Below are 13953 nucleotides of genomic sequence, written 5' to 3' on the forward strand. Positions count from 1 at the left end.
GTTTAACAATTCATGTGCTGCTATTTGTCTGAGTTTTCATTTATCCAGTCTAAACGCCCAGCTAGGATCTACTCAATTCTCTATATTGAAACATTAAAGAATTTGTGATGAGTTAAAATTTGTGGGTCTGTGTTTTTGAAGCTGTAATCCAGCTCTTTGCAACAAGTCTGTAATGCTTGTTCCACAGCGCAACCTAGTGGATATAACGAGCGACTGGCTACTCCTCTACGTCATGAGATGCTAATAGTATCATTCTCAAACTAAGAATGAAAACTGCTGATGTTTTTATAATGTTTTCTTAAAAGGAGAGAAAAGAAAATGTGCCTCATTTGTTGTCTATAGGTAAAGATCTGAAAGGTGTGGCGTGCCCTTATATTTAATCACCCTTATCAGATTTGTTTCCATGACTGCTCTGCATTTAGCACCATCCATCTTTCTTTTTAAAAATGTTTCTACAACATTGTTTTTACATGTTGTACAACATTTCCTTAACATTTTAAAATGAGAGATGCAATAGCTTATATCAACAAAAAAAACTTCAATTTTCCCTCTGCAAGTGTGATTTTTATTTTTTATTTTTTCCACGTAAGACATTTGCCAGAGGTGACTAAAACAATCAAACACAATCAATATACATTGATTGGTATATGTTTGAAATATTTGCAGCAGAGTTAGTAACCAAATTTGCTGCATTTTGTAAATGTGGTGCAGCTAGCTGACCTTTGATGACCTCTGGAAACAATTATCATTAATGTCTTTAAAATCATAGTGGTACAAACAAAGAAAATGTACTGCATAAATGTAGCACAGACAAAATTCGGCTTAATTTGAAGAAGGTGCAGCGGGTGACTTCACTCAGTTGATATTAATACACTGTTTTGTGTTGGTCTATCAATTGAAATTCCATTAAAATACATTGAAAGCTTATGTGTTTGAACCCACTTTGGCTTTAAATTGTTGACTAAACATTAAATATGCAACATGTGAATTGTGTACGTGAGTCAGAAGAGGATAATGGAGGTCTGCGAAGCAAATTTGTTCAAAATATATTGGCTATTTACTTCGACTGTGAGCTAGTGGAGCTGGTAAGCTGGTCGGTGCTTCTCTACGTGGAAGACAGGGTCGTTAATTATACCAGACAGCAGACCGGGATAACCGGACAGACAGACAGAGTACCGCAGCGAATGCAGACAGGCAGGCCGGACAAGAACAGGCCCCCCGACAAATACAAAGAGAGGAGGAAGAGCAGCGCCAACAAAATCAATCCTCCCCCCACTTCAATGTTCTCTCCAGATATTTTCATCCCCCCGCCCCCGTTATTCCTCATCCCGCAGACACATCATGGCAGAACATAACCTTTTGTTTTGAGAGTTAAATGCAATTTACGACAAGCATAAATAATTGAAGGGAGGGACGGAAAAAAAAAATGCAGCTGTCCGACTGCGCATCCCCGGGACTGAACAGGGAAATGCTGCGCAAGTGTCCCGGCTGAAAGACGGAGCCGATCAAAACCCCGGAGCTCCGGAGCGTTTCTTCCCTCCCTCCCTTCCTGCTCTCCACCACTCCTGTCATTCCACAACATCGGTGCCAAAAGAGGGGGCTTTAAGAAAAAAACCAAACAATACAAAAATCATCGCTTCCAACGCGGTAAGTGATATTTATGTTATATTTAAGAGGATTGAAGCAGAGACAAGCGGTTAGCGGTGGAAATGCACATCCGGGACAGCGTCTTTTTTTTTTTTTTTCCGGAGGAGTCATAACATTTTATGAATCATAACTTGTTATGAAGGGGGTGGGAGCGCGCCTGGCGTGCAACAGGTCGCCGTACAGTAGCGGGAGCGCGCATCTTTCACAGTGTTATTGACGCTGATTTCCAAACGTCGGTGGCAAGAAAAAAAAAGGGGGGGAGGAAAAAAAACGCCCAACCACCGGGTAGAAACGGGGAAAAAGAGGCACCGAGTACTATCGAAGCCTTTTGTGCCTAAAATACGATTAAATCTACTCTTGTAAATATTTTTACAGCTTGTCAATTATATCAGTTGAGTGCATTAATTCATAAATGTAACCGTGACATGCAGCTGTAGTGTATCGTAATGTCTTTTTTTTTTGTAAATTATTCATCTTTTTCTTGGAATAGAAAGCAGATTTAAGACCCCCCCAAATAATGATAAACTAAACTGCATCTATGTGTCTCACTGTTAACTGTAGTTTTCCGCTGGAACTACAAGATTAAATGCGACACGCTGAAACGCATTTTTAACACGTCGCATGTGTGCGATTCATTCAAACCTTACATCACAATAGTTGTGCGTTTTATTATTCCAGCCAAGCCTTCAGAGAGACAGAAAGGAGTGGAGGGATGCGGGAGGTGGGGCTTCCACAGAAGGTAGGGTGAAGGGGAGCACGCATTTAAATGTTTTTCTTTTTTTTTTCCTTCTCCTCTTTCTGGTTGTCCATTTTCCACCGCTACCTTTCACCTTCACCCCACGTGATAAACAGTCTGGTTGAGGGTAAGAAAAGGGAGCATTGTGCCTCCAGTCAGCGGCATTATGTGTTGGAGAGTCTGTGTGAGAGGGTGATGTGCACTCAGCTGTGCTCCCCTAACGCCATTGTTGCACATTCCTCCCCAGTTCAGCTGCTCCGATCACAAAGAGGCCTACTTTGAATCCCACTGGAGACAGATTACCGCGGGAATTTTGATTGGACTTTAAATTAAATGAGTGCGACGTTCCTACAATTGGAAAATATGAATTTGAAGGTAATGCCCTCTGAGGAATGCTTGGGTTTATGTTGTTAGGAGAGAGGTTTGGTAGCTTCAACCCAAATATTGGGTCAAAAAAAATATAACTCAGTTTTTTGGGGGGCCAGAGGGGGCCACTAAAACGAACCTCATAATTTGCCATTTTGAACTTCACACTGACCTGACTGGATTTCTCTGAAACTTTTTCACAAAACGGACACAACATTAAGACAGGTAAATAACACAGATTGTCTCTTTCTTATCCCGTTACTACAGGGGTGGGAGATTAATTTGTTCCAAAGGTCCATGTCAGTAGAAACAACATGTTCAGAACAAAATCATGTTTCAGAACAGAAACAACATGTTCAGCTTTTTATTTGTTACTAAATAGAGTATTTAGTCTGATCATGTTTGTTCAAGGTATAATACTCAAGAACAGCAGTTTATCTCCACAAACAAAACATCTTTTGGCCTGTCACGATAACAAATTTTGCTGGACGATAAATTGTCCCAGAATTATTGTGATAAACTATAATGTTGTTTTGAGACAATTTTCAAATAATATAATGGTGGTGGTATAATAACGCGAGAAGATTCTCAAAGATCAATAAATGTTACATTCTAATGAACATTTAGTTTTGGAACTGGAAGACATTTTAAATATCCAAAATAAATAAAAAATAAATAAATAAGAGAAACTACAAATAAAACAAATGATGAAGTCTCTGTAAACAAATTGTCCTTCAGAAAAGGAACTTGTTGAGACCAGCTGCCCCACCAGACTGAAGACTTTCAATCAGATTCACAGATTTTTGCATAAAATGGAAATTGTGTTTCATGCACAAGGAAATTATTGCAATTAATTTATCATGCAATATTGTAACAGGGCTACCTTCGACTTGAGTAAATACATTTTTAGGAGTAAGAGATGTGCCACATAAGGAAGAAAGACTGTGAAATTATTTGGCTTTCATCTGTGTGGGTTTCTACTGCATGGTGATTCCATTCAGCAGGTATGCAAAGTGTGTATTCATACTGTAAATATCAACCAACAAACACTGCATTCCAAATTGTCCTTTACAATACGAATAATGCACTGGTACGATTGTGATGCATTGCGAAGTCCTTGAGCTAATTGCATCAAAACACACAAATGAAAGCTTCAAATTAAAAGCAGCATAACCAGATTGCAAAATTACCAGTTTGTGGATTTTTAGTGTCAGATTTTCCATTGACTAAATGCCAGGCAGGCCCATCTAAGCCAGATGTGACTCAATGGCCTTAAAAAGAGCAGGCCTGTCTTTGAGTATGGGATGCTTTTGTAAGGATTTGTTTTTTTCTGTGTATTCATTTAGGTCTCTGTGTCTATTGAGTCTCTGTGTTGTCGTGTCTCCCCCTTGATTGTTCCCAGATGTGTCTCGTTTCCCTGATAACCCTCCATGTATTTAATCCCACCTGTGTTCTTTGTCAGGTCCTTCTCTAGTCGTCAAGTCTGCTGTCAGTTTGTTTGATTGCAAGTTGCTACCACAGATTAGCTACTAGCTCTGCTCACTCTGTGCTGCCTGGATTTCTGCATTGTTCATCATTAAATCTCCATTTACTCTCCATAACCTGGGTCTACTGCGTCTGCCTCACCGCTCAACTACCACTAATCATGACGGCATTTGACAGCAAGTGAACATTATGACCTCAAAGTTGATGTTTTAGAGGCAAGAAAATTGGGCAAGCGTGAAGATCTGAGATAGTTTGAAAGGGGCCAAATTGTGATGGCAAGAACACTAGAGCATCTGCAAAGCTGTAGGGACGGGAAGTGCAGCTCTGTCCAGAGAGCTGAGTGCTCTTGACACATGGCTCTGATTTTATTGTCATCCGTTTCCTCATATTTTAGCTTAGTAAATATGAATGTTTTGCACGTTAATAAATCATTAATGTTTTTATGTGAAGCCTGACACTTACCCAATCCTATAAAATTTGTTCTACTGCAAAAGCTCGTGTCACTGCTTTTGCGCACGACCCATCACTACAAGCTGCAGCTCTTATACAGCTTTTGCCAAATCCATCAGTCTTCCGCACAAAAGGATCATCGTTGCAAGGAAGTTTCATTTTAATAATTGGAATCCCTTACTACAGCCATAAAGGGATGAAGTTGCGCTCCAGTGTATAAAGGTTTCACTAAAGAGACATAGAACCCTCGTCTCAAAGGACCTGGAGTTCGCTCTCTTTTTGAATGCAAAGCAGTGGATGAACAAGTGAGTGCATCTGTGTGTGTGCAGAAAGAGAAGGAGGGCCAGCCAGGAGTTTTGACCAAAGGGACACTTGTTCAGAGAAACCACCTCTTTAGTATGAGTTTCTTTTCCTCCTAACTACAATCCCACCGATATGGTTGAACAGTAAATACGGTTTCTTCAAATCATCATATGGCAGTTTGATTAATGACTCTGTGGTTTGCCTTCTTCATTTAACACAAGGTATTTTTATGTTTCAACCACAAACTTCATTGCGTTCTATTGAGATTTTATGTCACAGATTAATACAAAGTAGTACATAATTATTTTGTGGAAAGTAATATAATCTGAACAGTGACATGAAAAGGTGTTCAGTCTTTCTTTCAATTTAATACCCATAAATAAAATTCAATGGAGCCATAAACTTTAGTACATTACATACATGCTTGTTCACTTCAGTGTCTGACTGTCCACTTTAGTTCCAAAGATGGAGTCCACACTGCGTCTTAAACTATATTATTTTAGTTAGCTTCAAGGAGTGCATGCAACCCTGCTTTCTCTGCTTGCCTCGGAACAATATCAGGAAAGCGACTTCAGAGTGTTTTAGGTCACGTCTGCTGTGCATCATTCAGTATTCAGCCGGGACTTCACCCTTAGCACAGCACTGGACTACCAGGGCTCTTAAAGAACTGAAGGCCGGGAAAGAGACGGGGATGAATGAAAGAATGCATTACAACTTCATGTTTTAATGGGGCAGAATGTCTAGTGGTATTAAAGTTCGTTGTTTTTCTCTGTGTGTTGCCCTGGAAACAAAGTAGGCTCCTTAATGGAAGGGCACAGCTGTGTGTTTTTGTGTGTGCAGGTTTGTGCTCAGCCTGCATAATGTTTCCTTTTGTGAGTGTATATGGGGGTAAAGAGGCAGCCTTTGATAAAGGAAAAAAAAACTGATCGGGAAAATGAAAGAATCAAAACACAAATTACGGTAGATTTTAAGCTGGTGGAAATAAAGTCAGAAGGTTAACCTTATTGATTTATTAGAAATGTATATTTTGCTTAAAACTTGCTTCCCTTTCCTAAATTTAGATTTTTTTTTTCTAACCCTCTCCAGATCACAACCTGCCAGTGAAGTAAATTTCCTTTACAATCATCCCGGATTCTCTCTTATGCTCCCCATCTTCTCAAAACTCCCATCTGCCCCTTGCTCTTTGTGCATCTTTTAAAGACACTCAGATCCCCCGCTACCCACACGGGCTCCATTAACACCCTCGTTGCCAGGACAGCCATTCAAAGATTCACCAAACACTCCTTCCTATTACTTTCCATACACATCTTTCTAACACCAAATATCTACCTTCCCTTTGACTCTCTGCCTGAATCCTGATTCTCTAGTGCTACTTGGCCACTGTTCCCAGAGTGCACATATGGCCTCTCCCAAGTTGGGCCTGTCAGCCACAACCACCACCTCCTCTTCCTCCTCATCATCCTCAGCCTCACTAGGCCCTCCACCACACCCTGGAAGCCCCAGTCGGGTACCTGAGGGTCCTCCAAGTCCTGTAACTCCCACCCCAAGCCCAGGATTAACGTCTGCGTCAGCAACACCCGTAAGAACCCAGCTGAGCATCGCTCTGATCCTAGAGGAGCTCCGGGTGCTGCAGCAACGGCAGATCCACCAGATGCAGATCACTGAGGAGATCTGTAGACAGGTGTTACGCCTGGGTGGGGACTCCTACGCCATAGATACACCATCCCAGCATATCCTCCCCCCTTTGCCTCAACTCTGTCTGGAAGGTAATAAAAATACATCCAGCTCCATAACCCAGCCAGCGGCACCTCAACCCACTACTTCTTTGGCTCCTCTCTTGTCATGTTTCTCTTCCCTGCACCCCTCTCAAACAGCCAACAAAACCACACAGCCAAGCACGACATTGTCTCAGATCTTGCAACCTCATAAATCACAGTTTGAAGGAACCGGAAAGACTGGTCAGTCATGGGAAACCTCCCAATGCTCTTCTTCATTCACAACTTCCTCTGCAGGTGTCTCTGTGCCTTCTTCCACCTATGCTTTAGCTCTATCCTTGGCGCTACCCAATCGCTATCTACATGAGAAATCTTCCAACACTACATCAGCAGGTGGGCAGAGTGATTTGTCCTTTTTAAGCTCATCCCTTACCACACCTCAGTCTATAAACCCAAACTCACAGTTGCAAGCCGCCTCTGTCAGCAGCGACTCTTCCGCATCAAGTTCCATCGCTGCTGGCCGACTCCAGCATGTATGTCGCTTTTGTGGAAAAGTGTTCAGCAGTGATTCTGCTCTGCAGATACATCTCCGCTCACACACAGGAGAACGGCCCTATCAGTGTCCCGTGTGCTTCAGTCGTTTCACAACACGAGGCAATCTGAAGGTCCATTTCCTTCGTCACCGCGAACAAAATCCTGAGCTTTCACTTTCACTCCTCCCACCATCTTTATTTGGGTTAGCCTTAGGAGCCAGTGGGGGATCAGACATTGGACAAATCACTGATAGTTCCGGAAGTACCAGCGGGATGAATATAGCACAAAAAAAGCGAAAAAGTAGGGCGGAGGATGAAACATGTGGAGACAACTTGACAATCAGTGGTAACAGTAGTGGCATTTCTATGGGGACCTCGGGTGAGTCAGCTCCATCCACTTTGCCCCTTCCGCCTAGTGTGGACCTGGCTTTGATTTCACATTCTCTCCTGCAGCTTAATAGGGCTGCTGCTGCTAGTGCTTCCTCTATCCCAACCTCTTCATCCTCCACTTCTTCTTTGGCGACCTCCCTTCTCTCAAACCCTTCACTGTCTTCATCATCTACCATAGCTGGGCTATTCAAAGGTGTCAAACAGCAGCGCTTTGATGAAAACACTCCACCTTACGCACCTCTGCTATCTCCTGCTGCTTATTCCCAACTAGCTCACCTACCAAAGCTCCTTTTCTCACCTGTTTCAACTTCTTCATCTACCCAAGCTGCCCACTCATCCCTCTACAGCCATCCGTCACTGAGCTTACTACGCACCCAGCTACCTTCTATTGCAGGATCCCAACCACATGCCTCTTCCAGTCATTCCCAGCTTTCTTTTCCTATTTCCTCCCTTCCCAAAAATCCCAATTCACCCACTACCACCATTCAGTCTTTTCTGCCCACATCCATAGCAACTGCTACTCCCACATCTGAAACCTCTAAGTTGCAGAGACTAGTCGAGAAGCTAGAGAAGTCCCCTTCACTTTCCTGCACTCCATGGTTTTCCTCCTCTACTCCAACATCCATGTTGGAGATTTTGTCAAGCACCACCACTTCATCTACTGGGAGTTCATCAAACACCCGCTTCACAAATGCAGGCAGCTCCACGACCAATGTAGTTGCATCTCCATCATCAAACATCACCACATCAGTTTCCCAATTCACCCGTGAGATGGTTGTTGCTCTTAGAATGAGTGGCAATGAAGGAAATACCATGATGGGTGGTGTGCTACCATCACCAAATGCCGCTGGTTCAACCCATAACTTGACAACCAACCAGTGTGGGGTGTGCCTTCGGGTGTTGAGTTGTCCTAGAGCACTGCGGCTGCACCAGGCCACACACCTGGGAGAACGTCCGTTTCCATGTAAGATATGTGGCCGCTCCTTCTCTACCAAAGGCAGCCTGCGGTCACATCTTGCTACTCATCATGCCCGGCCACCCAATGTCCAAAACTCTTGCCCGTTGTGCCAGCGTAAGTTTACCAATGCTCTTGTTCTTCAGCACCACATACGCATGCACCTTGGTGGACAGTTGCCCCCAGATGGCTCAGAGGATTCTGAACAGAAGATCTCATCTGAATCTAATCCCAGATCCTTGTCACAATGTCTTTCCCAGTCCACTGATCAAATCCCCCCTTCAAGCAAAACACCTCCTCACACCAGCCCCGTAAAGAGCCCAGAACCGAACTCACAGTTCCAAACTCAAACTCTCGGTTCAGCACCCGCCTCTTCTAGCAAAAAACCAGCTGAGAAAAATATTGGTAATTCCCCACCCTCCAGCCCAAATCAAATCCCCCCGGCTGACCTTAGCCCTGACCCTACTATGGACTCTAACACACAAAGCCCACCACGCAGCTCTGAAGATCCTCCTGTCCTTTGTGTCAGTGCACCACTAAAGGTCTCCCAAAAGTCAGACTCAGCCTCACCTCCTAATGAAGACGACAAAGTCCAACCTCAGGAATCTATTGACATGTTCATTCCAACATCTAACCCCTCACCACTTCTCTTTAGTGATAACAAAACTACAGAGTCACCCCCTTCGATGATGATGGACCCCACAAAGATGAAAGAATCCCCTAACATTGATGCTTTCCTTGATTCCAAACCAAACCCAGAGGACTTACAAAGCACACCCGTTACTGATGCTCCTTATGATTACACCAGTTCAACCTCTAACCTTATGTCAACTGAAGACGTTTGTGATGCTGGCACAAAGGCAGCTTTGGGATCACACTCAGACGTCGCAAGGCCACAATCACCAGAACCTATGGAGGAAGACAAAGGCCAATCTCCTACGAATACACCACCAAAACAAGAGCAAGTAACTGTGCCTGAGAAAGACCTCAAAATGACACCCGTGGTGGAGAATGCAGACCCCATATTTGCTGAAGTAAGGGAGGGATTGCACAAGCAGGCCACATCTGTCAGAGAGACAGGCCAAAGCTTTCACTTTGGTTCATATGGGAGGGAAGACCAGGCGGATGCCAGTAAAATGAGTGGACTGGTTTCAAACGAAGCTCTGGATGCTTCAGTGCCCATCAGCCTTGCTCCAACCCTCCCATCTCCAATGTCCCGTCCTGAAAAGAAAACTTACTGCTGTGCTGAGTGTGGAAAAGAGTACGCCAGTCGCAGTGGATTAAAGGTAAATATATATATATATTCTAGTGTAAATTGTGTATCTATACACACAATTTGATGTAATAGCATCAAAAGCTAGAGAAGTCCCCTTCACTTTCCTGCACTCCATGGTTTTCCTCCTCTACTCCAACATCCATGTTGGAGATTTTCTCAAGCACCACCACTTCATCTACTGGGAGTTCATCAAACACCGGTTTCACAAATGCAGGCACAGCAGCAGTTTCACAGTTGCTGTGAAACTGTTTTTCAGCATAAAATAATTCCATATCTGTATAAGTCAGAAATAGAAATAAATTCAAGTAAAAATGTCAATGTAAGCTACATTTTTATTGTGAAGTTTGAGGAAGATCCTACTAAAGTATAGTACACCATCAACAAAAAGGCCCCAGGTCTTATGGTAATTGAAATCTTTAATAGATTCTACTACAATGGTGTTATTTATTAGTCATATTGGAGATTTTTCAGTCACAAGAAATCTATAGTCAGGAAGAGTAAGAAATCTGTTTTATGTAACTTTAGGCACTGAAAGCATTAAAATTCTTGTATTTCCAGAGTTTTTTCCTTTAGACATTTGTCTAAAAGTTGCCTCCTTTTTTCCGCCTTCCTTTCGTAGCTCTCTTTCTTTCTTCTGTCTTTCTCAATCCATTGTGTTCTTTCTTTTACAATAGAAAAGCTGTATCTGTGTCAATTGGTGACAGAAATTCTTCTTTGACAAGGGCTCCATCAACAGGCATTCTCACATAATTACACAGATCCCTTAATAAACACAAATAAAAAGCACATACCAGTCACAGAAAGAGGAATGTTTAAAACTACTTCAGCTTTGTGTACTTCCTCCTGAAAGCATTAAAATTCTCGTATTTTAATTGTAGGAAGACAATATAAGGATGTCTTCCTTCCCATCCTTATATTTCATTCACTGTGTCCTTCCTTCCGTACATGTCCTTCCTATCTTTACTTCCTTCACCACCTCCGGTCCTTGTGTCTGTAATTATTAATCTATTCCTTTATTCCTTGTGCATTTCATTCCTGCCTTATTCACTTTACCCCTTGTGTCTTCCACTCCTCTCTTCATTTATCTCCTACATCATTCCCTCCCTACCGCCTTTCAGTCAGTCAGCCTCTGTTTTTGAAAGGGGGGGAAGAGAGTAAACAGTTCACTGGAGTGAGAACCATGTTGTCCATGTTCCTTCCCAGGGACACATGAAGCACCATGGGGGTGCAGCCAAACCATCACGTCCGCCGGCCAGGAGCAGTCGCTCCTCCTCCGACCAGATTCCTTCGTCTTCTGTGTCCTTAAACATTCCAGCCACCAGGAGCTCAGGGGGATTCTGGAACCAGTATCAAGCCTTCCTCAACACCAGTACTCAGTCAGCTGATGACCAGAAGACTGTGGGTCAAGGTGAAAATAAATCAGCACAGAAGAATACTGGAACCTCGGAGGAAGCTGGGGAAGAGCCAGATAAAGATTCATAACTTAACTGTTTGGCTAGAAAATGCTTTTTGGTATTTTGTTTTATTGTTTGTCCTTAAGCACAACTCTGTTGCCCTTCACAAAGTATTGCTTCCACAACACATTTCAGACAGTTTGATAATCAGTGTAACATGTTATGTGAAGTTTGTGAGCCAGCCATCTTGGCTGTCTTGTGCTACAAAAGAGGCAGTAGTCCAATTATTAATGGGTTTGGCAGCAGTTGTCTCCAAGCCTTGAACTATGTGATTCATAGTACTAATCATGAACATGCAAGAAGACCCTGTTCTAGCATCTTGATGAGTCACTGAAAAGTACACAAAAAGAGCAAGTTTGCCCGTTTTTATGTTGTTTTCGAAACACTTTGTGACTGTTGTGCCATGTGTTGAGGCTCATCCATATGGCACCAAAGAAGGTTCAGTACAACCAAAATGAACTGTTTTGGTAATGCTTACGTGTTGTTTTTCTGTTTTGCCTCCTCACCATTTTATCAAACTTTTTTTGGCCTACCACAAGGACGTTTCTTACCCATGATTCATCAGGTTGTACCCACCTTTCTGTGTTGAATTTTCCGTAACTGTCTTGTCATTTCTTCATGCTCTGCTGTAGGGAAATGTGCTTATTTGATTCCAGTAAATGTTTTATCTTAACAGCAGGACGTTACTCATCTCATCTGTCTCAGAATCAAAAGGTCCGAACAAGATCACTGACTCAATCAATGTAACTACTGTGTAATACAAAATCTTATGAAAACAACATGCAGTTGAATTTCAGTTTAAAGAGCGATTTATCTCTCGCTAAAAATACCTAACTACCGAGATAAATAAAGCGGTGTTACTGCATGGGTTAAAATTAGTTCCACATGTTCAAAATAGAAATAGGAAGAAACAAAAGAAGTTCATGTTGACACAGTTTGGTGAAGGGGAGCTCATCCAGCAGTGGTAAGAAAATACAAAGACAATACAATGCATTTCTATTGGAACAAGAAGTGTTTTGCTCCTATTTTTTGTTAATTTTCTTGTGGGGAGGGGAGCACTAGTTCATGTCTTTTTAGTCTATTTTTTCTACTGTATTGTCCTATTGAAACAAAAGCACATGTGCTGTTGTTGTGAGCCCGGTGCGGGCGTGGTCTGTCCTGTGATGTTAGCCCTTCAGCTTGGGGAATGTTATTGTTACTGTTGCTGTACGACCCACGAGTGAGATCTGTAACACATTTAAAGCTACTAAACTTACTAAACCTACATGTTTATAAGTATATATATATTAAAATATATGTCATTTTGTTGTCAGCTGTACTTTATGTAACCTCCCCTTATTAAAAATATTCACTTTGGGAAGAAAAAAAAGTGCACTACTTTATTAGTGGTTTTTAACACTACAGAAGTCCTAGTAATGAGTTGATGTATTATATTTTCCTTAAACACAGACGCGAAGGATCGGAAATACTGAGGTTATATGAACGGTTGCTATCACTGTAATATGTAAACCATCCCTGCTTCCTTGAGTCACAGTGATGTTTTGTCTTATTAGCTCTTTATATGCACATTTGTTTGAATTAAAATGAAAAGATATATTCCCCAAAAGTATGACCAAATATTAACACTGTTTGGTCATCAAGCTAAATAAAAAGAGAAAAAGTTAGGTAATGAGCATAACAGGAAAGCTTTTATTGAATGAAGCTTCTCAGTAATATTGGCCTAATTAAATACTCTACCTGCAGCCCCAGAGCTGCATGTGGCTCTTTGGCACCTTCACATTGTCCATTATAATTTTGGACACAGACATAGAGCTGAGCCGGGTTTTTTTTTTTTTTTATAAATTTTAATAAAAAATCAATCTTATTTTTGTTGTTGCAGAAATACAATTTTGTTTTCTCCACTACACTGCACACCACAGGCTTTTCTTCAATATCCTAAAGCAAATCATTTTTCATTCTGTAAACTTCAAGCGTTTGTTTTGTTTTAATCTAATTAACTACAATATTGTCAGTAAATTAACACAAAACAACATTGTTGTTTATCTTAGATCTTTGATTGAAGTTAACATACATTAAAACACAAAACAGATCGGTGTGTTATGTGTACTTTGATGTAGTTAACAGCAGTTCAGCATTTTAACAGCTCAAGCCAGGAACTTTGCAGATGTTTGGTGGACCTGATTATTATAAAAGTAGGATTTTCACTGTTCTGCACTTCACAAACAGGAGTACAACTCTGGCTCTTTAATATTACAGAAAACACATTTTACATAATAATGATAACGAAGAGTTTTACTGTTCTGCACAAATCTAATTCCTAGAAGTGAGCAGCACAAAGATTGACCCCCTGCTCTTGACCTTGCATTATATGAGCGTTAGGGGGCGCAATTACGTCTTCTTAAAGCAGTTTGATTGTACAAATGGTAAACGGTGTATTTGTGCTCGTCTTGCATCAGTCCTGAACAACTGAAGCGATAATAATTAAGAAATTAACGTGCAAAGATAAAAAATTATAATACCATCGTCTGTTTCAAGATATTGAGATTACAAACAGATAGAAAGTACAAAACTGATAAAAAAAAATAAATTAAAAGTGTAAAGTTTTTGATTCTATCTTCTCTCATGAGGACAGTAACATCTCTG

General features: G+C 41.5%; 1 protein-coding gene across 1 annotated transcript; it reads left to right on the plus strand.

Annotated features, from left to right (window-relative positions):
* Positions 1 to 1313: 1313 nt before the first annotated feature.
* On the plus strand, positions 1314 to 12655 carry sall2 (spalt-like transcription factor 2). The gene is made up of 3 exons (XM_015002201.2): positions 1314 to 1647; positions 6074 to 9866; positions 11060 to 12655. Exons 2-3 carry the CDS (start codon positions 6387 to 6389, stop codon positions 11336 to 11338), a joined length of 3759 nt encoding a protein of 1252 aa, XP_014857687.2. The 5' UTR covers positions 1314 to 1647; positions 6074 to 6386; the 3' UTR covers positions 11339 to 12655.
* Positions 12656 to 13953: the final 1298 nt, after the last annotated feature.

This window comes from Poecilia mexicana, unplaced genomic scaffold, assembly GCF_051168715.1.
Source record: "Poecilia mexicana isolate PSO_F unplaced genomic scaffold, ASM5116871v1 scaffold_17, whole genome shotgun sequence".
Classification (NCBI taxonomy): domain Eukaryota; kingdom Metazoa; phylum Chordata; class Actinopteri; order Cyprinodontiformes; family Poeciliidae; genus Poecilia; species Poecilia mexicana.

Coding starts and splice junctions, on each gene's coding strand:
- sall2 (XM_015002201.2), top strand. CDS start 6,387: ATGGCCTCTCCCAAGTTGGGCCTGTCAGCCACAACCACCACCTCCTCT. Junction 9,867..11,059: donor CCAGTCGCAGTGGATTAAAG/GTAAATATATAT, acceptor GTTCCTTCCCAG/GGACACATGAAGCACCATGG.